Raw genomic sequence first — 13,874 nt, forward strand, 5'->3', positions numbered from 1 at the left:
ATAATATTAACTTCAAAACTTAAATTATTGTAAAGATTATTTAATTTATTAAAATTTCTTAATTTCATAATTTTTTTAAAAAATTTCTTCAAATAGGGCAAATGACTTATGTTTGGTTGGCCATGTGGGGGACATGAGAGATCGTGTCAAAATGACGATGTCAGGTTTGGAATGACTCACATGTCCTTGGCTTAACATGATCTTATAAGCTTGGATAAGGCTTTGCTATGATAACAAACCATGCTAGACTAAACTAAAAAGCAAATAAGTCTATCTAGTTCATTAATAGTCCTATTCTTTTTACACGTCTAACTATTATCCTTGTTTTATGGCCAAATTCATTTTTGTTCTTGTACTTTTACGTTTTTTTGTGTGATCATTCAAACTTTTCGTTGTTTCAATTATACCTCTAGACCATGCATTTTTTAGTTAATTGCACTCCTCACTAGAATTAAGTTAGAGTATATTATACACGCACATTGAAATGCACAAATTACCCTCGTTATTGACCCATCTTTGTCGCAATTTTTTTTCTTTAGGGGCCAAAAACTATTAGAATTTAGAGGATGGAGAAGAAAATGGGTTGAGAAGAATATAGTTTACAGAGGGTGAGGGATTGACAAAGATGGTGGATGGCAAGAAGAATACAAAATTGGGTAGGTGGTGTGGCAAGATAAGTAACAGTTGACAATGAGGCAAGGGAGATGGCAAGCGATAAGTATGAAAAATGGAAGAGAAAGTGCAAGTTGATGGCTAGGGTGAAAGATGAAAACGACTATTGGCTATGGCGGAAGGCAATCAATGGTGAAAAGGCATCGGTGGCAATGGAAGGCAAAAAGGTGAATGAGTCGTCAATCGGGGAAGATGAATCGATTGAATGAATGGTCAGTTGATGCAACTAAAAAAGAAGAAGGATGGTCAAAGGCACCATCGACTAAGAAGACCATGATCGGAAAAGATGAAGCAAGAGGTCTCGTTGATAGGAAAATACCGATAATCAGTCATGATGATTGGAGAAGGCATGAGAATAGTCACAATTATTGAAAAATGTGACTAATGAAATCGAAGGTGACTACAATGGGCTGATGGTGGTATGCGACGTTGAACAAACCTTCTCATCCACCGCTATACTTGTCGCATGGCACCTCCCCTACCTAGTCACAGGTTGTTTTTTACATGCACGTGAACAATAATTTGGGCATTTCAATACGCATGTGTTGCACACTCTAATTTAATTCTAGTGAAATGTGTAATTGACTTGAAAATGTATAGTCCAGAAGTATAATCAAAATACTAAAAAATTCGAGTAACCAGAAAAAAATGAGTAAAAGTATATGAACAAAAATATAAATTAAGCTCTTGTACGTATTGCCTATTTTAAAATCATTATTTATGTTTTAAAAAAAATATAATAATTATGACTTTGTTACTTGCTCAAACGTAGATGACACATGGGATGATCGATTGGGCTTTATCTATCAATGAAGCAATCGAGCTTCATCGCGAGGTGATGCAACGATGATCAGTGCAAGGTGAGGTAATGTAGTGGCAATCGACGCAAGGCAAGACAACCATGGAAAAGAGAGAGAAGAGAGAGGAGACAATCAAGAAAAAGGAAAGCATTTTTTTATGTGTGAGAGCAATTTTATTATTTTGATATCATCCTGTGCGTCAACGATATTCGGAGAAAGTAACATCTTCCTAATAATTAAGGACCGCCTGCTTACTGGCATTGGTTTTCAAAATCACGGAGCCCCACCCAAACCCAAAATCCTTCCTCCTTCCAAACCAAAAAAATTCCCCGCCACCATGGCCTTGTCCTCCCCGCCACCGGATCCTCCTTCCTCCACCGCTCCGCCCACCACCGCCACCGGAACGGCAGCCCTCGCCCCCCGGATTTTCACAAATCCACCGCCAGCACCTCCGGCGGCGCCAGCAAGAGTCTCTCAGCAAACTCACCATCATTATCTCTACACCGCAGCGGCGGCGGCTGCTCAACCCTATCCATACGTGGCCAACCGAGTGCCCTCAATTCAATTAGGGCATCCTCTCAATAACAACAACAGTAAATCGCATCACGATCCGTCGTTGCCTCAGGGAATTCTCTACCCGGTGGCCTCGTCCGGCCGTGGCTTCCTCCCTATTCGTCCCCAATCCGCCGCTGATCACGCTGGAATCGCAGTCCCCAATCCCCCTCAGGCCGGTGGCACCGCCGCCGCCTTGCAGCCTCGGCCAGTGGTGGCGGCAGGGCCGTACCCGCAAAACCAGCTCCACCCCATTCCGCCTTTTGGGGTTGCGACCTTTCCCAATTCGGACCTCATCAGGCCTGCTCACTTGCACCATTCTCTTCTGGGTTCGGCCCCTGGCATGATGCCAGCCATGGCCAAGGGCGTGCCTGCCTCTGCCCACCAAAAGGTTCTGACTTTTTCCCCTTTATTTACGATGTTTCTCATGGTGTGTGAGTTCCATATGGTTGTTTCAAAAGGGTCATGAACTTTTTGAATGATTTTAATGCAATTTTTTTGTTTTATAGTGTTTTTGTAAGATATGAAATAGATATTAATGTGATTTTGTGTTTCTATTGTGTTTTTGTTAGATATAAAATTGTAGTACTAATTGGTTGATTTAATCAGCAAAACTTGGCTGCGGGGCCTCATTTTCATGATTTTAAACTAAAAGTATTTCGTTCATAATTCTTGTTGCTAAGTGTGTAAACAACTATAAAAGTGGCTTTTACCACTTGATAGGATTTGGTTTATGTCTCTCAGTTAGCTTTCAGAATGCGTCAGTTTCCAGGTCAATTGGCACTTGAACAACATTTAATGGAACTGGATCTTTTATCTTTGAACTCTTGTCTAACTTTGTGGAGTTCCTGACTTCACTCTCCCAGACTCCTTTGGTTCATATGGTTGGATTTTTTATAGTAAATTGCATGAGTGCAGTATTCTTTACGCTTTTCTTTGGCATTGCATTTGTGACCTATTTATGGTTGCTCTTTTAGGTTGCTCCATCTCACCCTTCAATTTATGATGGTAATGGCTACAAGGACTTGAGGTAATGTTATTATTTTGATGTATGTTGAATCTGTGTTCTTTGTTCTATTTTAGCTATTCATTTTTTCTAGTCATTAATCTATTCCTCATGGTATTTGTAGGGACAGGAGTAGGGATGACAGAGTGGTGATTGTTAGAGATCGAGAGGTAAGAAACCACTCTTGTCTATTCATTTGATTGTGACATAGATGAAAATTGTAAGTGTGCCTGATGGAAGATTCAGCATATACATTTATATGCATCATGTGAAGTGGCACACAAGCAAACTTAATGAATTTTTTCATTGATAAATTAAGCGTGACATGCAGAATATGCAATGTCATGCTGGCAGATGACACCTGTACATTTTATAGAAAACTGTGTCTTATAATGTTACATTGCCTTACAAATACTTTAGGAACAATTATTGTCTACTTTGGGTGCAAATTGTAAATTGCTAGATCTGTATTGAAATGCATCTGATAAGTAATGAATCCTTGAACTACATATAGTGGAACAAGACTTGCTAGAAAGAAGCCTGATATTCTTCCTTAGTTGGAGTCTTGGAGATGTGTTTTTTGACATGTTCAGTCCCCAAGTAAAGCCATTCAGGAAGGGCGTCTAGTTATTTATTTTGTTGTCCTCTGCTGCTCTTTCTGTTTGTCTAATTCTAACAGATTATCACATGGATAGCTGTAGTCTGCTTCTGTCATGAAGGTGGATGGTAAAGCCAAAAAAGCAAGGAGGGAGGGCATTCCAAATTACATGGGAAAAATGGAAAAGTGAATTATTTTCTTTCACATTTATCACATATTGGGATAATAGTTATCTTGACTAATTCTTAGTATGATACGACATGCACGATAAATGAATATTTGAATGCTAGCGCTCCCGTAATAGTGCCATTCTTTCTACATGAATCTTGGTTCCTTGGCCGGGCTTCACATTCAAAGGAGAGTTACGGGTCTGCGGACAGCAAGGCCAATGAAGATCAAATTGCTGGGGTCTGAAATATTGTTGGGAGTAATCATAAAAAGAGTTAAGTAGTAGTTATCTTCACCCTTGAATCCATGGTGATAGATTTCAAGTGAACCTCTGGATGCCAAACACACCATTTGGGTCAACTTAGTTTTCCTCCTGGGAGGAGATGATGGGATGATCTATGTGGGAAAATACAATAACAAGCATACAATTATACCAAGCCTTAATCTTACTAGGCATGTTGCCTACTATTTTGTAATGTTCCCCCCCCGGGTAAATAAGCTTGTATTAAACAGAAAACAGGAACAACACACAACCATAGCTAGGGCATACCCCGAGCAACACAAAACTAACAAAACCAACCAGAAACAAACAAAACAAGGCCTCTGACCTCAACCAAACAATCAAATAAACACAGACCAGCTCAGCTGATCCACGCATCAAAGAAACGCCTAGGAAAGAGAACCCGGAGGGAGACATCAATAATGAATCAGAGCCTGACTCTGCAATGACCCGGGAAAGGATAGAGTGGACAGCCATGTCCAAACGGCACTCTGTTTTTGTAATGGTTTTTTTACCCCTTGAAAGAGCTTGTTATGATTTGCTATGATAACACTTAATCTACATCATAGGCATACATTACTCTTAAGTTGTACTAGCCATAACAAATTGTCATGAACCACTGACCTTGATGAACAGCCCCTTCTTTGCTGCAATTTACACTAATTTGAACCATTCACATTTTAATTATTTTTCCCTTTATTTTAATGAAACTAAAGTGTCTAATCCCCAAAATACTTTTCTTTTTCAACCTAGATCTTCCAAAGGATAAGACTTCTTTGTATTTTTGAGTTTTTTTACTGTTAGTTCAATGGATGTAGATTGTGGATATCATTTCAGATCTACATTGTTTTGGGCTATATTTATTTGTAAATGTTGGGTTTTAGTTGTATGCTCTATCCTAACTCCTAAGAAGCACAAGCACATGCAAGAAGCTGTTTTGTCTGCGTAGGATACTCCTTGATGTCTGTTGGGTACTTGTCTGATATGTCCTATTAGTTTATATTTTTAAAACTGATAACTCTTTGGAAGCTGGTATTAAGGCATAAACTTATGGAAAAATATGTTCAGGATGAATGAACTATAAGGATGTAGCAAGCTGTCATGATCTTCCCTTTTATTGTTATCATCATCATCATCATCATTGTCGTCTTCTTATTCTTTTTGCCATTCGTGGTGGACTGCCTTCTCTTCCCAAAACTCCCAAAATTGATATTTTTGTTCTATTTTTGAACAATTGTGGTTTTGTACAAGAATAAGAAATACTGGAGGGGAGTTATAGGATGGAGAAGTGATATATCCTCTATTAATCAAATGCCAAGCAGAAGATCAACATGTAGGAATTCTTACACCCAATTTTTTAACTTCTTTTGGTATTGTAACTCCCGGGCCATCCTTACTGTAATTTTCTACATGTATTTGCATGACCATTTCATCTAATATTAAAACGAATATGCATTTCTTAATTTGCTTCCTTTTTGTATGTTCAAAGACCCAATGTTAGATCTATTTACCATTTCTTACTGATGTTTGGTAGAGGTAACAATAGTGTGTGACTTGACTTGCGTCCTCATGATTTCTCTTCTGCTGCAGTTATAGGGTTGGCCATTGAACACTTCAAAATAGACTTTCATAATATAATAATTAATCTTTCAAGCCTACCTTTACAATATTGTATATATTGTCAGTGCATATCAAGTAGGAAAGAACACTTGGTTTTGGTTATAGTTTTATTTTTCCTTTCCCTTGTGTTATTATTTCCCTTTATGTTTGTAGGTGAGGATTTATGATGGTTCTTCTCTTTATGCCCTCTGTCGGTCGTGGATGAGGAATGGCTTTCCTGAAGAAAGTCAGGTTTGTGTAATGGAAAACTGACTTTTGTTTGCATCATATTTTCCATTTTGTCTTAAAACGATGGAAGTAAAGCTGAAGAAAGCATATTCTGAGCTAATGACTGGAACTTACATTTAGATTTTTGTTTCCATAATCTAATAAAAGAGCTGCTAATCCTATATGCTCTGTTCTATCTAATCATGTGAATGTACCAGGATTAAGTAAGGTGCATTAATGAACTCACTATTCATTTATTCTCAGGCTGAAAAAATTAATTATGTCCCTGCCCAAGTCTCTCCTCAACATACTAGAAAACCAAATTTGTGATTCTTTACAAAAGAAGAGTTGTGGTGCTGAAATATGCTAGGATTGTACTTCATAATAAATGGTCTGAAATAATTGTTTCTAACTTAATCAAAATATATTTAATCATGTGAATGTACCGGGATTAAGGAGTATTAATGAATTCACCATTCGTTTATTCTCAGACTGAAAAAATTAATTATATCCCTGTCCAACTCTCCCCACAACATACTAGAAAACCAAGTTTTGTGATTCTTTAAAAAAGAAGAGTTGTGGTGCCGAAATGTGCTAGGATTTTACTTCATAATAACTGGTCTTGAAATTATTGTTTCTAACTTAATCAAAATACCAAATAGATAATCACAGTCACTTACATGCTCAAAAACACTCAAATTTCTCTTGCAACCCCAATCACTACATTTGAGACTTAAAACTATAATTGCAAATTTTGCAAGTTTGGAGTTGATGATCCATACAAACTCCATCATTTTAATAAATAAACTCTTGAGTAAATACTTACTGGCCATATACTATTTTTCAAAAAATAAAAACCAATCACAAAACTAATTTAGAAATTACCTGGTGCGTTTTTATTCCTTTTCCTTTTAGCCATGTCCTTTCCAAAAAGTCCTTTTGCATTCTTATGCATTTGCAACTCATCAACAATTTTATCTTGCGATTCAACAGTTGGCACTAGCCTTTCAGTGCAATCAACACCTTTATGACTTTTACATCCTGCTCTATGTTGGGGTTTGAATAAAAGAATTATGGATTTAAGAAGTGTCTAGCTGCATGAAAAGGACAATGAAGTTGACAAGACCACCTATCATTAATGATATAAAAACTGTCCATACTTCTTGTTCTCATTAAAGGACCTTGCAATGTTTTCTTTTAGAAACATACCTCATAAATGTAACTCATAGCAAGTTTCTTCTCTCCATCAACCAAGTGAAGAACATGAATAAGAGGACCAGATATTTTAAGGATTTCAATTATATTACTTCAGAATATAGGTATCGGTACAATACTAAAAGCTTCTTTTACCTATTTGTTCCTTTGCCTATTTGCTCTTGTTTCATTCTTCTGAAGTGAAAATCTTCCTTAAGTTAGTCTTCTGAAGATGCAACAAATTAAGTGTGAGAAAGGCTGTTGCCCTTGTAACTGCAAATTTTGTTAATTGTTGAATTTTGACTTAGTAGCTGCTGATGTGGTTTGAAGAAGTCAAAATAAAATAGGATTATCCATAACCAATAAATTAGTAAATATATGATATTGTTTGTTAGTTGTTTTGGCTGGATATTATGCCATATTATTCTCCACTTTATGCTCATTTTAGTTTATATCTTAACTGTATAAATTGGAGTTTACGATTGAATAAAATATATGACTTTCGCTTTGGTATTTTTTCCCTTTCATTTTCTTATTTCTTCATAAAATACTAACAAATGGTATCAGAGCCCTTCTTTTGGAGGGACCTGTGAGATTGAGTAAACCAAAAATGGAGGGCCCAAAGAAATATGCGTTTGTAGATGTTTCTCTTGAAGAAACATTACAAAAGAGTTCTTTTGGAGGTTTTGAGGAAATAATTGCGTTAGAATCATCAAAGAATGCTGAGGTTGTGGACCAAGTTTCTCAGAATGGAACTGCTTCTGCATCTGAGGTTGGTGTTTCTCAAGGTTCATCGTTAGCCTGGAAAAAAAATTCTGGTTTGTCAGTGGAAGCTTTGGAAAAAATGATGGAAGATCCAACTGTGCAAAAGATGGTTTATCCATATTTGCCAGATGAGGAATCCTTCTACATTTAAATGGATGCTGCAGATCACAACAACAAGAAGGAGAAGCTAGAGCTGCTGCTTATCAACATGAGGAGGAGTTATTTTAACTCTACTCAAAAAAACCATATCCATGCCTATGCCTAAAAAAAATTGCCTATACCCAAAAAAAATGCCTATGCCCCAAAACCCATAACCATACCTATGCCTCATAACTATAAAATTATAAAATGCCCATATGCTATATCCAAGACATGCCAAAATTTAAAATTTACATTTGTAGCCTCAAAGTCAAGGAGGAGTGTTGAATTTTGACTTAGTAGCTGCTGATGTGGTTTGAAGAAGTCAAAATAAAATAGGATTATCCATAACCAATAAATTAGTAAATATCTGATATTGTTTGTTAGTTGTTTTGGCTGGATATTATGCCATATTATTCTCCACTTTATGCTCATTTTAGTTTATATCTTAGCTGTATAAATTGGAGTTTACGATTAAATAAAATATATGACTTTCGCTTTGGTATTTTTTCCTTTTCATTTTCTTCTTTCTTCATAAAATACCAACATTAATTCTCTAACTCTGGTGAATTACCTTATCATGTTAATCTCAGCAATTCATGTATAAATAGAACCATTTAAAAATATTGCTTGCTTTAATGTTCAATGAACTAAAGGTAGCTTTCCAATATCCTTTAACATCAAATCAAGAAAATGTGTTGCTCACAGCGGCCAATACAAATGTGGTCTGTTTGCTTCTAACAATTTGGCTGATGCAAATAAAAATTTGAATATATTAGATTCATTATAAATTAATTTTAAACTTAATTGTATAATTATGTATAACATAAAACAAATTTAAAGATGAATATCATGTTAAGAATTTAAATACATACCTGCAACAATACAAATGGAGGCATTACCAGTCAAATTCCTTTTGGAAGTTTGCAAATAAGTTTATGATATCTTTATTTAAAACTGAATCTCTCCACCCATCAGAAAGAATAGAGCATCCATATTTTCTCAATCTTCTTCACGAGAGTTGAGCAATTGTTTTAAGGGACGAACTCTTGACTCCTGGCTAGGTGGTTTCATACCAGGATCATATTGTCCTATTGCTTCAATTGCCACAATAAACCTTTCAATTTTGCAGTATTAAATGGTCTACAAACATCATACAACCACCTTGAAATTTCTCTACAGTCCTATCTCTTAATTGTTACTTGGATGTGTCATTGATTGCTTCTTGTTTCATCTTCCCTTCTCTCATGTCTTGCACATATTTCTTTTGATTAGGAATAAAATACAAATCCAAAGTGCCCTTCTGTTTTTCTTGCTTTGTAGCGACTTGGTTGCTATTTTGGGAACTTGAAGCCATTTTTCCTTTAGATTGTACTTCAATCTCCTCACCATCGACATCAAAAGCACCAATTTTATTAATGTATATTCTTGCATTACCTTCTTCAGCATTTTTCAAGATGAAGTCTGTAATCTCTTCATGAACATGAGCTGTACATTGATTGCATTTTTTTGTGTTCCTAAAGCCACCAACAATGTGTTGCTTTCCTTGATGTACTCCCTCTTTGGTTATTTTTCTACAAAAATTGCAAAAAGCATGATTTCTGTCATTCAGATTTTGCAAGTGGCAGTATCTCCAATCTGGATATTTTTGAGAGGAGGAGGTCATAGACTTCTTAGCACTAGCCAATAGGAGAAGAAAAAAACAGAAACTTAATTGCAAAACAAAATTACAGAAAAATAGAACAAGAGATTAGAAGAAAGAAGGGAAAAAAAAGCTGAAGCTGTGAACAGCTGAAGCTGTAAAATGGCAAATGTTCAATAAAGAAACACCAAAAACATTGTAAAAGAAGAAATAACAAGGGATTATAAGTCCTAGCAAAAAATAAAAAACAAGGGATTAGAAGGAAAAAGAACGGGTGAAGTACCAGGGTGGCCTCTGTACCTTGGCCTAGGGGCTGAATTCTACTTTCATACTAAGGGCCACATTAGTTCTTTGCACTGATGGCATTTTAACAGGTTTCAACGCTGTTTATAGTCTGTTAACAAAGTTAAAATTAACTACACATGAAACCCTAAGCCCCAAATCAGATCAAATTGTGCCACAAATCAGAATCAAATCACAATTCCCAAAACTGGGGTAAAAGATTTAGATGTCTTCTGCTTTTAGGGCTGGCATTATGTGATTTCTGGAGTATGGGTTCTATGAACAGGGTACTTTTATTGTAGTTTCTATGAATATAAATATGCCAGTGTTTTAAACTTCCTTGACTTTTGTTTTCTTTTTTAGACAGCTTTTACATTCTGTTTTGAGGTTTATATGACACATTTTCTAGTTGTTGCATATCATATCCTATGCTTATTCTGAGTGTTTTTTGATTCTTATTTATTCCTTTCTTTTAATTGGCAGCCTCAATATGTGGATGGTGTGAAGTCACTTCCAAAACCTTCACCTACACCTGTGGCAGATTCTCATTCGCCTACCCAAAAGGAAGGTGATAAAGAAGAGGAGGTTTGTACACAAACTATTAGTTCTAGAAATTTGTATCATTTAGAGAGTTATCAATCTCTATGATGGTAAGCAATGAATGCAGTTGTAATGAGGGGAAAAAATGTCAATAATATCAAGAAGTATGTAGGGGCAGATCTGTTTGTGGCTTCCTTTTACCTAAACTAAATGTTTGTTTAATTTGGTTTTATATTTGCTTAAAAGCATTCTAGGAACATTCAATTTTGTTACAATAAAAGATAGCATTCTAGGTACATTCAATTTTGTTACAATAAAAGTGCAACAAACATATAACTTAGGTAAAAGGAATCCACAAACAGTCGTCGTGGAAATGCATGATGATGTTGCTGCTTTCCTGTGATTTATTGATTTTTCACATGGTTAAGATTTGTAATTGTGTCAACAGCCTTTTGATGTTTGAGAGGAATTAGCACTCCTTCCCAATTATTGTTAATCATCAACCTTTTTTGATGGTGTTAGGGATATTTTATCTAGTGGTAAGAAATGGACAGCTTTGTAGTAGCTTTAATACTGCGCCTTCTGTTGTTTATGATATTTCACTTTTATTACTTGAGTTTTGGGATATTGTCCAAAGAAGCAAAAGAATTATTTGTCAAGCACAGATGAGACTCTTGTTGGTTAAATTAGTATTTCGGTGCATAGGATTCCGTGGTGCCTTTTTCTGCACTTTCTAAATATAAATTTCTTCTATATTGTTTTCCAAAACTAGTTGCACATGGGAGTTTTGACCAATAGTTGAGTAAAATTGCCAGAAAAGACTTAGGGTTTTGGGCTTTTCTGGGTCAGTAATTTCTCAATGTACAACTCACTGTTTTCCTATCATTTTTCAAAATTAGATGCACATTCTGAGTGTTGTAGACACTTTGGGCTTTTAGCTTTTCAGCCCCTTTCTTTCTTGGCTGGGCCTCAAGATTTTATTCAGAAGTAAAAGCAGATTAATGGCATTGTTAAACTTGTAGTAGAGTTTCACTAACATTAAAAGTTATAAACCCATACCCAGAAATAATGACACTATCAAAATTAGAGGGTGAATGTAGTGTGTTCATGTAGATTTTCATTGTGCTTCGTGTGATTACTAGAGGAGGGTCATGCTCTGCTAAAGTTCGAAGTGGTTAAGTTGCCATCCTCTTATTTATGATGGAGATTGCCTTTTCTTTTCTGTCTATAGGATAATCTGTGTTGTTTTCTAATGGATAGATCATGAAAGATAACTTGAAATTGCATTTATTCGACTGTAGATATTGAAGGAAATTGTTTTTTTTTTTAATATTTTCGTAATCTCAACAAATGGGGATTTTGAGTTGAATGTTGATCATCCTTTGTTCTTAGTATATTGTTTAAAAAAAAAAAATGGATGTTTATGTTTTTTCCTTGTTTTTTCTGAGTTATAATTTGGAAACATCCATCATTTTATGTCTCACCCTAGTTGCTCTTATTGTTGTCATTGTAACATGTAGGCATATTTTTGTATGCCCAATTTTGCACATATGTTTGATTAAAAAAAAAAAAAAGTTTCACATCTGATTCTTGAACAAGTGATATGTGCGTTTTCAGGAGGAATCTTTTGAGCATTTATCTCCAGCGGACCTATTACAAAGACATATCAAACGTGCTAAAAGGGTTCGAGCCCAGTAAGTTTAGCAATCACCATATTTTTATGCTTTTAGTCTCTTTTTCATGCTGTGAATCACATATCTTTAGTATTGTAGGTGAAAATGCATTAGAGGCTTAGTTTTTTATGCGGTCACCAATCAAGATCCAGCTCAAGACGGACCCGACCAAACCAGAACAGTAGCATCGAAACAATAGTGCTGAAACAATAGCAAACAGTATTTTAATACTTCATATGTTTTAGAATTCTACTTAATTTAGGATTCTATTCCATGTTTGATTAGGATTTTAGGATTCTACTTGATTTAATATTCTACTTCATATTTGATTAGGGTTTTATTTTTATTAGGATTCTAGTTAGATGATTTTATTCTAGTTGGATTTTAGTTACAAATATTAGATGGATTTGGATTTTCCAAACACTATAAATATGCCTAGAACCTAGAGTTTGTAGTAAGTTTTTCTCAATACAAATTTTGGCAACCTATTTGGGTTTTCTTAGCAAAATAGTCTTGTTTTTGCGTTTTCTTGAAAGCCAAGCCTCGACTATTGAAGTTTGCTCTTTCAAGGGGTTTATTTTGGTGTGTTTTTTTCACACACGCGCTACATGTTGTGTTAGGTAGTATCAGAGCGGTTAATCAACCAATCAGATGGCTAATCTTGAAGGTAATGGTAGCAACCAGCCTCGTGACGGTGATCAGGGGTTGTCTGCGGTTTGGAGAGCAATCGAAGAACAGTGGGAGGGAACTCATACCATCTAGCAGCAATTAGAGCAAATTAACAACCAATTGGGTGCCTTACTACGAGTTGATGATAACAGGAACTTGAATAATGGGGTGAATCAAGCCGAAGCGGGAAGACCACCCATTAATCATGTCCTTGTTAATCCTAGAAGACCAGTGATTGAAGATAGCGATGAAGAGGATGATCTTGGTCGAGCAATAGCTAACCTTGGTGGTAGAGGGATTAGGAGGAATGCGCATCAACACAACCATTGGGGCAACGATGAGTATAAACTAAAAGTTGATATTCCTACATTTAGTGGAGATCTTGATATTGAGTTGATCCTAGATTGGATCACTGAGGTTGACCGATTTTTCAAATATATGGAGATCCTAGATGAACGACAAGTAAAGTTAGTGGCTTATAGATTGAAGGCGGTGCATCTGTTTGGTGGGAACGATTGAGAGAGACGAGATTGAAGGAAGGCCGATAGCCAGTTAAAATATGGAGACGAATGAAGTAGCTGTTAAGAGGTAGGTTTTTACCCCCCTACTATGAACAATACATGTTTGAAGCTTATCAAAGGTGTGCACAGGGAATGAAGAGTGTAAATGAATATACCTTTGAGTTTTTGAGATTGGCGGAGAGAAATCAATTATCAGAAAGTGTCAATCAACAAGCAGCTCGTTACTTGAATGGATTGAAACTTGCTATTCGTGATAAAATTGGGGTTCAGATGGTTCTGAGTGTGCAAGAAGCAATGAATTTAGCTTTAAATGCTAAGTTAATGATGAGTGAGAGAGCCCATAATGACAACTATCGTCGGTATAGTGGGAATGAAAATAAACAAACAGTTTTTGATAAAGGCAAGTCGGTTCAGGGAGCGCAACCCTCCAATTCACCTCATACAATCAACCCTAATAAGGCTACAATGGGGGAAAACATTCGAGGTACTACTTCTAATCTTCCAAAATCCCTTAATCCTTATGCAAAGCCTATTCTTTTAAAGTGTT

The 13,874-nt window shown here is 36.0% G+C and overlaps 1 protein-coding gene across 1 annotated transcript in view; it reads left to right on the forward strand.

The window, feature by feature from the left end:
- The first annotated feature begins 1,726 nt into the window (after positions 1 to 1,726).
- Positions 1,727 to 13,874, forward strand: part of LOC127801973 (protein transport protein SEC31-like) — a 43,194-nt gene continuing 31,046 nt past the window's right edge. Inside the window, exons 1-6 of the mRNA XM_052337556.1 lie at positions 1,727 to 2,415; positions 3,002 to 3,054; positions 3,155 to 3,200; positions 5,850 to 5,927; positions 10,408 to 10,509; positions 12,082 to 12,158. Coding sequence (XP_052193516.1) covers positions 1,810 to 2,415; positions 3,002 to 3,054; positions 3,155 to 3,200; positions 5,850 to 5,927; positions 10,408 to 10,509; positions 12,082 to 12,158 — 962 coding nt within the window. The 5' untranslated portion in view covers positions 1,727 to 1,809. The remainder of the gene's footprint in view (positions 2,416 to 3,001; positions 3,055 to 3,154; positions 3,201 to 5,849; positions 5,928 to 10,407; positions 10,510 to 12,081; positions 12,159 to 13,874) is intronic.

This window comes from Diospyros lotus, chromosome 5 (assembly GCF_014633365.1).
Source record: "Diospyros lotus cultivar Yz01 chromosome 5, ASM1463336v1, whole genome shotgun sequence".
Classification (NCBI taxonomy): domain Eukaryota; kingdom Viridiplantae; phylum Streptophyta; class Magnoliopsida; order Ericales; family Ebenaceae; genus Diospyros; species Diospyros lotus.